General features: G+C 40.9%; 1 protein-coding gene across 1 annotated transcript; it reads right to left on the bottom strand.

Annotated features, from left to right (window-relative positions):
* Positions 1-1,935: 1,935 nt before the first annotated feature.
* On the bottom strand, positions 1,936-13,547 carry LOC128676027 (uncharacterized). Its single transcript, XM_053755919.1, has 2 exons — positions 13,089-13,547; positions 1,936-11,940 (listed from the first exon to the last, which is right to left on the bottom strand). Exons 1-2 carry the CDS (start codon positions 13,536-13,538, stop codon positions 2,677-2,679), a joined length of 9,714 nt encoding a protein of 3,237 aa, XP_053611894.1. The 5' UTR covers positions 13,539-13,547; the 3' UTR covers positions 1,936-2,676.
* Positions 13,548-13,951: the final 404 nt, after the last annotated feature.

Genomic DNA, 13,951 nt, shown 5'->3' with positions numbered 1-13,951 from the left:
GAAGATTGTTTGAGTATGTAAAGCTGGACGTTACCTCTTCTCGCTCTACCAAAAACAAATCTACTTTCCCTTTGACATCTCTCTTTGATGTTGCAGGCTTCCTTAGGCTGCGGTAACCACTTCCCATCAGATGGACTGTATTCCTATTTTCCAGCTTGGTAATTTAAAAAAATCAGTGTATTGTTGGCATAAAGTTGCGAACAAAAACGCTTGGTAAATCGACCGTGTAAAATTGCTCAGTCGTCTCAGTCCGTTGCGACGATGCAGCACGTTGTAGCTCCATTGTTTTGTATAGGTTGTTATGACACTGACATGCATTGACATACCTACTTCAAAACTTCATACAATTTTTGCATTGTTCTGTGTTGTCTGTCGACGCACGTCCAAATGACTGAGCGCGATTGAGCAACGGGTATATTGGATTCTCCTTTCAACATTTATCTATAACGCTGACTATGTCTAACATTGCCGATTATAAAGTGTAGGCGTTATCGAATATTTCATAATCGGCAATGTTAGACACCGTCCGCTAGAAAAGAGCAGAGCTCAGCCGTTTAGCTAAAGTTTAAATTATTTAGGTGTAAAAATTTGCTACACGGGTAGAATCACCGTATAATATAACCTGGAATAAAACATAGAGTATATTTTATGCCGAAATTCCCACGGGAGCAAAGCCCCGGGGTGCAGCTAGAACTCTACAAGATAAAAATATCAAAAATGATAAAACATGGTCTAATTTAATTTGTAAATAGATATACCTATTTGGTCTGACCTTCGAAGACAAAAACAGGAAATTTATAACATTTGTTTTGAAATTTAAATGTTAGAAAGAAAGAAAGAAAACAGGTTTATTTGGTACAAAATAACATTACAAAAAGAGAAACATGAAATAAAAATCTAATAACAATTTTGTGTACCAAAATGGTCCCCCCTCAGCGTTCATCGTGGTACCTATATACCACAACGCTCGTCTTCCGTGGGCACCATTATTAGACAATAAAATAAATACAATATTTAATAAAATAAAAAACACACTGTGGCCGCGCTACCGCACTAAATATTCCTAGTTTAACAATAATAATGCAAAAATCCATCAATGAAAAAATTAAGGAATAGAAAAGCTGCTTTTGACTTTTGAATATCCAAAATATGACATTTTAATTTAATTTTAAAAGAAAATAATGTTGTTAAGCAATCAATCAACAAGCGTTTTTGTAGCTAATTTTTAACTTGGGTTTTTAACGACCCAAAAAAAGTGGTGCTATAAGTTTGATCGCTAAGTGTGTGTTCGAGTACATGTCTGTGTACGTGGCACTGTAGCTCATCAACGGATGAACCGATTTGGATGCGATTTTTTTAAATAGCCATTTTTATAAGATAAACGACGCGATTCGATATTAAACAAGATATTTTTTACAGTGCAAAAACTTTACAAGCAATTTTGGACAATGAAACTAACTTTTTAACTCCCGACGCAAAAAGAGGTGTTTGACCGCTAAGTGTGTCTGTCTTTGATAGCTAATTTGTATGCGGTGGTTCTTATATATGTTTGATCAAAATTGGTTCCGCCGTTCAAAAGTTGTAGCGAAATGAATATCGAAAGTCGGCGGTGTTTAAATTCCATCATTATCATTTTATTCTATTTAATCTTCGTTATCATAATTTGATTAACCGCAAAATCTTTAATCACCCAATAATTTGACATTCCTATTGGTATATTTATATCGATGATAAATTATAATGCCGGCTACATACCAAATTACAAAAAGTTTGCCGAAATTTGACGGATTCGGCACACATTGCTGGTTTTTCACAGTGGTAAATAAAAGCACACATACAAACTATGCAATGTTCATGCATTCGGCGATAATGTGGAGCCGGCATAAAGATAGAGTATGTACGTACAAGGAATCGGGAATTTAAAAAAAAATACTGTATGAGTTATAATCTATTTTTAACAGTTTTAATAAACTAGGAAGAGACAATGGACAATCTTATCATTATTATTATCTACAATAACAAATCATATGTGGCCGTCCATATCAAAAGGGACCTTATGGCGCCCGGCACTTACGCCATTATTGCCGTTGTTTTGTATTCGAACAACGGCAATAAAGACCTAAGCGCCAGCCGCGTTAAGGTCCCTTACATATATATTTTAGCATAAGGTATTTTGTTTAACTGAAAATGTACAAGTTTAGATTATATCAAATCAATACATACGTAAGCAACTGTAAATTACTTTTAAACATATTTAATTCAAGGTGAATTGTCAATACAAAATTTTCTTACTAATAAACGATTAACAAAAGTTTAACAATTACTTATGACTTTAATATTTACAAATGAAAATAAGTTATAATATCCCTTTAAATATCTCTAAGTACCGCATTTAATTTAATTTTATTGTTCATAATTTTAAGGATAATTATAGGCAAAATTCGAATCCTTATATATAAACAAATAATAGACGGACATTTACAAGGTTTTCAACAACAGATAATGTAATTCCTGAGGAAGGCATAGGTGTATAATTTATTAAGGTTTTACTGAAAACAAATGTATTAAGAAGATTTGAATGTCACCAGGGCTTTTGAAAGGAATTTTTCGTAGAGGCATTTCTCTCATGATCGTCTTCAAAAATTACATTACTTATTTGTGTAACAATTACGAGTATTAATAGTCTCTAGCATAACGAATGCTACTCGTCATAGACTCAGAATATACACTCCTGACTCTGGGTACAAATACAGTCCTCGGCATTTCCTCAATATCCATGTACAACATTTCCGCAACCCTTTTCTTTTGTCTTCTCTTACCACACCAATATGATATTAAAATTATTATAACAAGGGCTATAATCGATCCTGTTGCCACCAAAGAAATAGTCAAAGGAGTCCAGAATGATGATGAGCTCTCATCAGTCACAGCTTCTGTAGTGCTCTCATCAGTCACAGCTTCTGTAGTGCTCTCATCAGTAACAGCTTCTGTAGTGCTCTCATCAGTCACAGTTTCAGTAGTGCTCTCATCAGTGACAATTTCTGTAGTGCTCTCATCAGTGACAGCTTCTGTAGTGCTCTCATCAGTAACTGCTTCTGTAGTGCTCTCATCAGTCACTGCTTCTGTAGTGCTCTCCTCAGTCACAGCTTCTGTAGTGCTCTCATCAGTCACAGCTTCTGTAGTGCTCTCATCAGTAACTGCTTCTGTAGTGCTCTCATCAGTCACTGCTTCTGTAGTGCTCTCATCAGTGACAGCTTCTGTAGTGCTCTCATCAGTAACTGCTTCTGTAGTGCTCTCATCAGTCACAGCTTCTGTTGTGCTTTCGTCAGTCACAGCTTCTGTAGTGCTCTCATCAGTAACTGCTTCTGTTGTGCTTTCAACAGTTACAGCTTCTGTTGTGCTTTCGTCAGTCACAGCTTCTGTAGTGCTTTCATCAGTAACTGCTTCTGTGGTGCTCTCATCAGTCACAGCTTCTGTGGTGTTCTCTTCAGTGACAGCTTCTGTAGTGCTTTCATCAGTCACAGCTTCTGTAGTGCTCTCATCAGTAACTGCTTCTGTAGTGCTCTCATCAGTCACAGCTTCTGTTGTGCTTTCGTCAGTCACAGCTTCTGTAGTGCTCTCATCAGTAACTGCTTCTGTTGTGCTCTCATCAGTCACAGCTTCTGTTGTGCTTTCGTCAGTAACAGCTTCTGTGGTGTTCTCTTCAGTGACAGCTTCTGTAGTGCTTTCTTCAGTCACAGCTTCTGTAGTGCTCTCATCAGTAACTGCTTCTGTAGTGCTCTCATCAGTCACAGCTTCTGTTGTGCTTTCGTCAGTCACAGCTTCTGTAGGGCTCTCATCAGTAACTGCTTCTGTTGTGCTTTCATCAGTAATTGCTTCTGTTGTGCTTTCATCAGTAACTGCTTCTGTTGTGCTTTCATCAGTTACAGCTTCTGTTGTGCTTTCGTCAGTCACAGCTTCTGTAGTGCTTTCATCAGTAACTGCTTCTGTAGTGCTCTCATCAGTCACTGCTTCTGTAGTGCTCTCATCAGTTACAGCTTCTGTTGTGCTTTCGTCAGTCACAGCTTCTGTAGTGCTCTCATCAGTAACAGCTTCTGTAGTGCTCTCCTCAGTCACAGCTTCTGTGGTGCTCTCATCAGTCACAGCTTCTGTTGTGCTTTCGTCAGTAACAGCTTCTGTGGTGTTCTCTTCAGTGACAGCTTCTGTAGTGCTTTCATCAGTCACAGCTTCTGTAGTGCTCTCATCAGTAACTGCTTCTGTAGTGCTCTCATCAGTTACAGCTTCTGTTGTGCTTTCGTCAGTCACAGCTTCTGTAGTGCTCTCATCAGTCACTGCTTCTGTAGTGCTCTCATCAGTAACAGCTTCTGTAGTGCTCTCATCAGTCACAGCTTCTGTTGTGCTTTCGTCAGTAACAGCTTCTGTGGTGTTCTCTTCAGTGACAGCTTCTGTAGTGCTTTCATCAGTCACAGCTTCTGTAGTGCTCTCATCAGTAACTGCTTCTGTAGTGCTCTCATCAGTCACAGCTTCTGTTGTGCTTTCGTCAGTCACAGCTTCTGTAGTGCTCTCATCAGTAACAGCTTCTGTAGTGCTCTCATCAGTTACAGCTTCTGTTGTGCTTTCGTCAGTCACAGCTTCTGTAGTGCTTTCATCAGTAACTGCTTCTGTAGTGCTCTCATCAGTCACTGCTTCTGTAGTGCTCTCATCAGTAACAGCTTCTGTAGTGCTCTCATCAGTCACAGCTTCTGTTGTGCTTTCGTCAGTAACAGCTTCTGTGGTGTTCTCTTCAGTGACAGCTTCTGTAGTGCTTTCATCAGTCACAGCTTCTGTAGTGCTCTCATCAGTAACTGCTTCTGTTGTGCTTTCATCAGTAACTGCTTCTGTTGTGCTTTCATCAGTAACTGCTTCTGTTGTGCTTTCGTCAGTCACAGCTTCTGTAGTGCTTTCATCAGTAACTGCTTCTGTAGTGCTCTCTTCAGTCACTGCTTCTGTAGTGCTCTCATCAGTAACAGCTTCTGTAGTGCTCTCATCAGTCACAGCTTCTGTTGTGCTTTCGTCAGTAACAGCTTCTGTGGTGTTCTCTTCAGTGACAGCTTCTGTAGTGCTTTCATCAGTCACAGCTTCTGTAGTGCTCTCATCAGTAACTGCTTCTGTAGTGCTCTCATCAGTCACAGCTTCTGTTGTGCTTTCGTCAGTCACAGCTTCTGTAGTGCTCTCATCAGTAACTGCTTCTGTGGTGCTTTCATCAGTAACTGCTTCTGTTGTGCTTTCATCAGTAACTGCTTCTGTTGTGCTTTCATCAGTAACAGCTTCTGTTGTGCTTTCGTCAGTAACAGCTTCTGTGGTGTTCTCTTCAATGACAGCTTCTGTAGTGCTTTCATCAGTCACAGCTTCTGTAGTGCTCTCATCAGTAACTGCTTCTGTAGTGCTCTCATCAGTCACAGCTTCTGTTGTGCTTTCGTCAGTCACAGCTTCTGTAGTGCTCTCATCAGTAACTGCTTCTGTTGTGCTTTCATCAGTAACTGCTTCTGTTGTGCTTTCATCAGTAACTGCTTCTGTTGTGCTTTCGTCAGTCACAGCTTCTGTAGTGCTTTCATCAGTAACTGCTTCTGTAGTGCTCTCATCAGTCACTGCTTCTGTAGTGCTCTCATCAGTCACTGCTTCTGTAGTGCTCTCAACAGTTACAGCTTCTGTTGTGCTTTCGTCAGTCACAGCTTCTGTGGTGTTCTCTTCAGTGACAGCTTCTGTAGTGCTTTCATCACTCACAGCTTCTGTAGTGCTCTCATCAGTAACTGCTTCTGTAGTGCTCTCATCAGTCACAGCTTCTGTTGTGCTTTCGTCAGTCACAGCTTCTGTAGTGCTCTCATCAGTAACTGCTTCTGTGGTGCTTTCATCAGTAACTGCTTCTGTTGTGCTTTCATCAGTAACTGCTTCTGTTGTGCTTTCATCAGTTACAGCTTCTGTTGTGCTTTCGTCAGTCACAGCTTCTGTAGTGCTTTCATCAGTAACTGCTTCTGTAGTGCTCTCATCAGTCACTGCTTCTGTAGTGCTCTCATCAGTTACAGCTTCTGTTGTGCTTTCGTCTGTCACAGATTCTGTAGTGCTCTCATCAGTAACAGCTTCTGTAGTGCTCTCATCAGTTACAGCTTCTGTTGTGCTTTCGTCAGTCACAGCTTCTGTAGTGCTTTCATCAGTAACTGCTTCTGTAGTGCTCTCATCAGTCACTGCTTCTGTAGTGCTCTCATCAGTTACAGCTTCTGTTGTGCTTTCGTCTGTCACAGCTTCTGTAGTGCTCTCATCAGTAACAGCTTCTGTAGTGCTCTCATCAGTAACTGCTTCTGTAGTAATCTCATCAGTAACTGCTTCTGTAGTGCTCTCATCAGTAACTGCTTCTGTTGTGCTTTCATCAGTAACTGCTTCTGTTGTGCTTTCATCAGTAACTGCTTTTGTTGTGCTTTCGTCAGTCACAGCTTCTGTAGTGCTTTCATCAGTAACTGCTTCTGTAGTGCTCTCATCAGTCACTGCTTCTGTAGTGCTCTCATCAGTAACAGCTTCTGTAGTGCTCTCATCAGTCACAGCTTCTGTTGTGCTTTCGTCAGTAACAGCTTCTGTGGTGTTCTCTTCAGTGACAGCTTCTGTAGTGCTTTCATCAGTCACAGCTTCTGTAGTGCTCTCATCAGTAACTGCTTCTGTAGTGCTCTCATCAGTCACAGCTTCTGTTGTGCTTTCGTCAGTCACAGCTTCTGTAGTGCTCTCATCAGTAACTGCTTCTGTGGTGCTTTCATCAGTAACTGCTTCTGTTGTGCTTTCATCAGTAACTGCTTCTGTTGTGCTTTTATCAGTTACAGCTTCTGTTGTGCTTTCGTCAGTCACAGCTTCTGTAGTGCTTTCATCAGTAACTGCTTCTGTAGTGCTCTCATCAGTCACTGCTTCTGTAGTGCTCTCATCAGTTACAGCTTCTGTTGTGCTTTCGTCTGTCACAGATTCTGTAGTGCTCTCATCAGTAACAGCTTCTGTAGTGCTCTCATCAGTTACAGCTTCTGTTGTACTTTCGTCAGTCACAGCTTCTGTAGTGCTTTCATCAGTAACTGCTTCTGTAGTGCTCTCATCAGTCACTGCTTCTGTAGTGCTCTCATCAGTTACAGCTTCTGTTGTGCTTTCGTCTGTCACAGCTTCTGTAGTGCTCTCATCAGTAACAGCTTCTGTAGTGCTCTCATCAGTAACTGCTTCTGTAGTAATCTCATCAGTAACTGCTTCTGTAGTTCTCTCATCAGTAACTGCTTCTGTAGTGCTCTCATCAGTCACAGCTTCTGTTGTGGTATCATCAGTCACAGCTTCTGTAGTGCTCTCATCAGTAACTGCTTCTGTTGTGCTCTCATCAGTAACAGCTTCTGTAGTGCTCTCATCAGTCACAGCTTCTGTAGTGCTCTCCTCAGTCACAGCTTCTGTGGTGCTCTCTTCAGTGACAGCTTCTGTAGTGCTCTCATCAGTCACAGCTTCTGTTGTGCTTTCGTCAGTAACAGCTTCTGTGGTGTTCTCTTCAGTGACAGCTTCTGTAGTGCTTTCTTCAGTCACAGCTTCTGTAGTGCTCTCATCAGTCACAGCTTCTGTTGTGCTTTCGTCAGTCACAGCTTCTGTAGGGCTCTCATCAGTAACTGCTTCTGTTGTGCTTTCATCAGTAACTGCTTCTGTTGTGCTTTCATCAGTAACTGCTTCTGTTGTGCTTTCATCAGTAACTGCTTCTGTAGTGCTCTCATCAGTCACTGCTTCTGTAGTGCTCTCATCAGTTACAGCTTCTGTTGTGCTTTCGTCAGTCACAGCTTCTGTAGTGCTCTCATCAGTAACAGCTTCTGTAGTGCTCTCCTCAGTCACAGCTTCTGTGGTGCTCTCATCAGTCACAGCTTCTGTTGTGCTTTCGTCAGTAACAGCTTCTGTGGTGTTCTCTTCAGTGACAGCTTCTGTAGTGCTTTCATCAGTCACAGCTTCTGTAGTGCTCTCATCAGTAACTGCTTCTGTAGTGCTCTCATCAGTCACAGCTTCTGTTGTGCTTTCGTCAGTCACAGCTTCTGTAGTACTCTCATCAGTATCTGCTTCTGTTGTGCTTTCATCAGTAACTGCTTCTGTTGTACTCTCATCAGTAACTGCTTCTGTAGTGCTCTCATCAGTCACTGCTTCTGTAGTGCTCTCATCAGTAACAGCTTCTGTAGTGCTCTCCTCAGTCACAGCTTCTGTGGTGCTCTCATCAGTCACAGCTTCTGTTGTGCTTTCGTCAGTCACAGCTTCTGTAGTGCTCTCATCAGTAACTGCTTCTGTTGTGCTTTCATCAGTAACTGCTTCTGTTGTGCTTTCATCAGTAACTGCTTCTGTTGTGCTTTCATCAGTTACAGCTTCTGTTGTGCTTTCGTCAGTCACAGCTTCTGTAGTGCTATCATCAGTAACTGCTTCTGTAGTGCTCTCATCAGTCACTGCTTCTGTAGTGCTCTCATCAGTTACAGCTTCTGTTGTGCTTTCGTCTGTCACAGCTTCTGTAGTGCTCTCATCAGTAACAGCTTCTGTAGTGCTCTCATCAGTAACTGCTTCTGTAGTAATCTCATCAGTAACTGCTTCTGTAGTTCTCTCATCAGTAACTGCTTCTGTAGTGCTCTCATCAGTCACAGCTTCTGTTGTGGTTTCATCAGTCACAGCTTCTGTAGTGCTCTCATCAGTAACTGCTTCTGTTGTGCTCTCATCAGTAACAGCTTCTGTAGTGCTCTCATCAGTCACAGCTTCTGTAGTGCTCTCCTCAGTCACAGCTTCTGTGGTGCTCTCTTCAGTGACAGCTTCTGTAGTGCTCTCATCAGTCATAGCTTCTGTTGTGCTTTCGTCAGTAACAGCTTCTGTGGTGTTCTCTTCAGTGACAGCTTCTGTAGTGCTTTCTTCAGTCACAGCTTCTGTAGTGCTCTCATCAGTAACTGCTTCTGTAGTGCTCTCATCAGTCACAGCTTCTGTTGTGCTTTCGTCAGTCACAGCTTCTGTAGGGCTCTCATCAGTAACTGCTTCTGTTGTGCTCTCATCAGTCACTGCTTCTGTAGTGCTCTCATCAGTGACAGCTTCTGTAGTGCTCTCATCAGTTGCTTCTGTTGTGCTTTCATCAGTAACTGCTTCTGTTGTGCTTTCATCAGTAACTGCTTCTGTTGTGCTTTCATCAGTTACAGCTTCTGTTGTGCTTTCGTCAGTCACAGCTTCTGTAGTGCTTTCATCAGTAACTGCTTCTGTAGTGCTCTCATCAGTCACAGCTTCTGTAGTGCTCTCATCAGTAACAGCTTCTGTAGTGCTCTCCTCAGTCACAGCTTCTGTGGTGCTCTCATCAGTCACAGCTTCTGTTGTGCTTTCGTCAGTAACAGCTTCTGTGGTGTTCTCTTCCGTGACAGCTTCTGTAGTGCTTTCATCAGTCACAGCTTCTGTAGTGCTTTCATCAGTAACTGCTTCTGTAGTGCTCTCATCAGTCACAGCTTCTGTTGTGCTTTCGTCAGTCACAGCTTCTGTAGTGCTCTCATCAGTAACTGCTTCTGTTGTGCTTTCATCAGTAACTGCTTCTGTTGTGGTTTCATCAGTAACTGCTTCTGTTGTTCTCTCATCAGTTACAGCTTCTGTTGTGCTTTCGTCTGTCACAGCTTCTGTAGTGCTCTCATCAGTAACAGCTTCTGTAGTGCTCTCATCAGTAACTGCTTCTGTAGTGCTCTCATCAGTAACTGCTTCTGTAGTAATCTCATCAGTAACTGCTTCTGTAGTTCTCTCATCAGTAACTGCTTCTGTAGTGCTCTCATCAGTCACAGCTTCTGTTGTGGTTTCATCAGTCACAGCTTCTGTAGTGCTCTCATCAGTAACTGCTTCTGTTGTGCTCTCATCAGTAACAGCTTCTGTAGTGCTCTCATCAGTCACAGCTTCTGTAGTGCTCTCCTCAGTCACAGCTTCTGTGGTGCTCTCTTCAGTGACAGCTTCTGTAGTGCTCTCATCAGTCACAGCTTCTGTTGTGCTTTCGTCAGTAACAGCTTCTGTGGTGTTCTCTTCAGTGACAGCTTCTGTAGTGCTTTCTTCAGTCACAGCTTCTGTTGTGCTCTCATCAGTAACTGCTTCTGTAGTGCTCTCATCAGTCACAGCTTCTGTTGTGCTTTCGTCAGTCACAGCTTCTGTAGGGCTCTCATCAGTAACTGCTTCTGTTGTGCTTTCATCAGTAACTGCTTCTGTTGTGCTTTCATCAGTAACTGCTTCTGTTGTGCTTTCATCAGTAACTGCTTCTGTTGTGCTTTCGTCAGTGACAGCTTCTGTAGTGCTCTCATCAGTCACAGCTTCTGTAGTGCTCTCATCAGTGACAGCTTCTGTACTGCTCTCATCAGGCACAGCTTCTGTAGTGCTCTCCTCAGTCACAGCTTCTGTGGTGCTCTCTTCAGTGACAGCTTCTGTAGTGCTCATATCAGTAACAGCTTCTGTAGTGCTCTCATCAGTAACAGCTTCTGTAGTGCTCTCCTCAGTCACAGCTTCTGTGGTGCTCTCTTCAGTGACAGCTTCTGTAGTGCTCTCATCAGTAACTGCTTCTGTTGTGCTTTCATCAGTTACAGCTTCTGTTGTGCTTTCGTCAGTAACAGTTTCTGTAGTGCTCTCATCAGTTACAGCTTCTGTTGTGTTTTCGTCAGTAACAGCTTCTGTAGTGCTCTCATCAGTAACTGCTTCTGTAGTGCTCTCATCAGTCACTGCTTCTGTAGTGCTCTCATCAGTTACAGCTTCTGTTGTGCTTTCGTCAGTCACAGCATCTGTAGTGCTCTCATCAGTAACAGCTTCTGTAGTGCTCTCCTCAGTCACAGCTTCTGTGGTGCTCTCTTCAGTGACAGCTTCTGTAGTGCTCTCATCAGTCACAGATTCAGTGGTGCTCTCTTCAGTGACAGCTTCTGTAGTGCTTTCATCAGTCACAGCTTCTGTAGTGCCCTTATCAGTAACTGCTTCTGTAGTGCTCTCGTCAGTCACTGCTTCTGTAGTGCTCTCTTCAGTGACAGCTTCTGTAGTGCTCTCATCAGTCACAGCTTCTGTAGTGCTCTCATCAGTGACAGCTTCTGTACTGCTCTCATCAGTCACAGCTTCTGTAGTGCTCTCCTCAGTCACAGCTTCTGTGGTGCTCTCTTCAGTGACAGCTTCTGTAGTGCTCACATCAGTAACAGCTTCTGTAGTGCTCTCATCAGTAACAGCTTCTGTAGTGCTGTCCTCAGTCACAGCTTCTGTGGTGCTCTCTTCAGTGACAGCTTCTGTAGTGCTCTCATCAGTAACTGCTTCTGTTGTGCTTTCATCAGTTACAGCTTCTGTTGTGCTTTCGTCAGTAACAGTTTCTGTAGTGCTCTCATCAGTTACAGCTTCTGTTGTGCTTTCGTCAGTAACAGCTTCTGTAGTGCTCTCATCAGTCACAGCTTCTGTAGTGCTCTCATCAGTCACAGCTTCTGTAGTGCTCTCATCAGTGACAGCTTCTGTAGTGCTCTCATCAGTCACAGCTTCTGTAGTGCTCTCATCAGTCACAGCTTCTGTAGTGCTCTCATCAGTGACAGCTTCTGTAGTGCTCTCATCAGTCACAGCTTCTGTAGTGCTCTCGTCAGTAACAGCTTCTGTAGTGCTCTCATCAGTCACAGCTTCTGTGGTGCTCTCTTCTGTGACAGCTTCTGTAGTGCTCTCATCAGTCACAGCTTCTGTTGTGCTTTCGTCAGTGACAGCTTCTGTAGTGCTTTCATCAGTTACAGCTTCTGTTGTGCTTTCGTCAGTCACAGCTTCTGTAGTGCTCTCATCAGTAACAGCTTCTGTCGTTTGAACGTCATCCTCATAAATTGGACATTCTATATCATTTTCATCAAGACTTGGAGGAATATATCGAAAGGCATCAATGAAAATTGTTTCGCTTACTGTCACTGTCGCGAATATCGATAACTGAAACATGATAAAATTATATGAAATGAAAATTATGTTCCTGTTCAATGTGCAAATATATATATATATACGACTATATTTAAAATTTATAACTATAATGTACGAACCGGGTGGTAGAAATCAGATTTATTGAATAATGTGTTGGTTTGATAGTTTATCTCTATTTTTATGACTATATCATTTAATAACCTTTAAGTCAATTTATTTTATTACGAATTTATTATGACTTAAGCTGAGATAAGTACTTATATATTGGCTTTACCTATTGTTACCATATGTATGTTTTCAAGATTTGACTCAGGGTTTGTGAATTAAAAAATTCTTTGCAGATAATGAGATATTGATGAGTGTAGTACGTTGCATAATTTAATAATTATACCTTCCTATGTAATAAAAGTAAGTTTGATGACCACATTAATGGAACACTATCTTTCTTTAATTCGGTAACGGATTTACGAAATCTAGTGAGTAGAATATATAAAGATTATATTTATAATACAAATCTGATGTAAAAATAATGATTGCCATAACTTATGTTGATGTTGCTCGGGTCTTCACTGTCGTGGGAATTTTCAGATAAATTTTAATATTGGATAATATGCCTTTCTAATGGTGTAATAATTCTTGAAATCGGTTCTGTAGTTTCGGAGATTACCTACCTCAAATGTGAGTTTGTACCTAAATGTACAAACTCACATTTGAGGAACTCACTCATTTGATGTAGGTAATCTTCGAAACTACAGAACAGATTTCAAAAAATATTATTCTATATTCTATATAATAATATAGAATAAATAATAAATTAATTATTATATAAATAATTATTATATAGTATTTTTAGACATATTAAGTATATACGTAATGCGATTAAAAAATATGATATTTCCATCAAAATTACAAACTACTAGGATTTCAGAGAGACTACTCTGCTCAGAAGAAATGTTGGAAGATCAGGATTAGAATTGGTGGACAAATTCGGTACGTGATATATTATATTCAGATTCTTTTCATACACTAGTTACATGCATCCCTAAAACAATTTAAATTTTTTATACAACTGTTGGTCACTAACGTAGAAAATAATCTTGTAAATACCAAAATTACACACCATAATGTGTTGTTTATGTTAAAAACTTTCAAATACTTACATAACCACGAAATGTTCCCACTACTTGTGTATTCAGGGTAAGTCTTATAGTCTCCCATGAATTCACATTTATCGCATTATCAAAACTTGTCCAACTGACTACTAGTTGGTTCGCTTCGTTATATATTCCAATAGTCAGGAAGTCATTGAAAATCATGTAAACGGAAACTTCGACTACACCACCATTTTCAACATCAAAGAAAAACGATGACACACAGCTGCTAGGTGCGATCGATGTTATATATAATTCGCTTCTAGGATCAGGACGTGGTATAGACACGGAACTATAAGGTATTAATATCCAATTATTATTTGTTACTGAGCAAACATTTCCCAAGGTGGGGTCAAACACTTCGAAATCTTCTTCGAAATTATACGATATGCACTCATCTCCATAAATAAACGGAAGGGAAACAACTAAAACTACGAGAATACGCTCCATTGGAATCATTGTGTTCCAATTATGTTCACGTTCTGAAAATTATAATACATAAATTTGTTGTACTTACCTATCTTATGTTTTTACGTAGCTAATTTATATCTGATTAGATATTGTTCCTTGAATCTGATATGTATCAAGATACTTCGTCATTTAACGGATTCAAATTCCATATGTTTTAATTAAATTGATTTATCAGAATGATCATTATCATTGATCAATTAACATTTTTTTTTTGTTTTTTTTTTTTTAATAGCCTGTGGTGTCTCACTGCTCGGCAAAGGCTCTACTGTACTTCGCCATCCATCTCTGTCCATTGCGTAACTCCTCCAGTTTTTATCCGTCGCATCTAAATTGTTCGACCATCTTGTTCTGTGGCGGCCATTTTGTCGTCGCCAGCCAGCAATGTTTATTCTAGCCACCAC

Source organism: Plodia interpunctella, chromosome 15 (assembly GCF_027563975.2).
Source record: "Plodia interpunctella isolate USDA-ARS_2022_Savannah chromosome 15, ilPloInte3.2, whole genome shotgun sequence".
NCBI classification, from domain to species: Eukaryota; Metazoa; Arthropoda; class Insecta; order Lepidoptera; family Pyralidae; genus Plodia; species Plodia interpunctella.
This window is presented reverse-complemented; position numbering and strand designations above follow the sequence as displayed.

Excerpts from the sequence above, each read along its gene's own strand:
- LOC128676027 (XM_053755919.1), bottom strand. The coding sequence starts at position 13,538 with ATGATTCCAATGGAGCGTATTCTCGTAGTTTTAGTTGTTTCCCTTCCG. Across the intron at positions 11,941-13,088 it reads TGGGAACATTTCGTGGTTAT|TTATCGATATTCGCGACAGT; the intron begins GTAAGTATTTGA and ends ATCATGTTTCAG.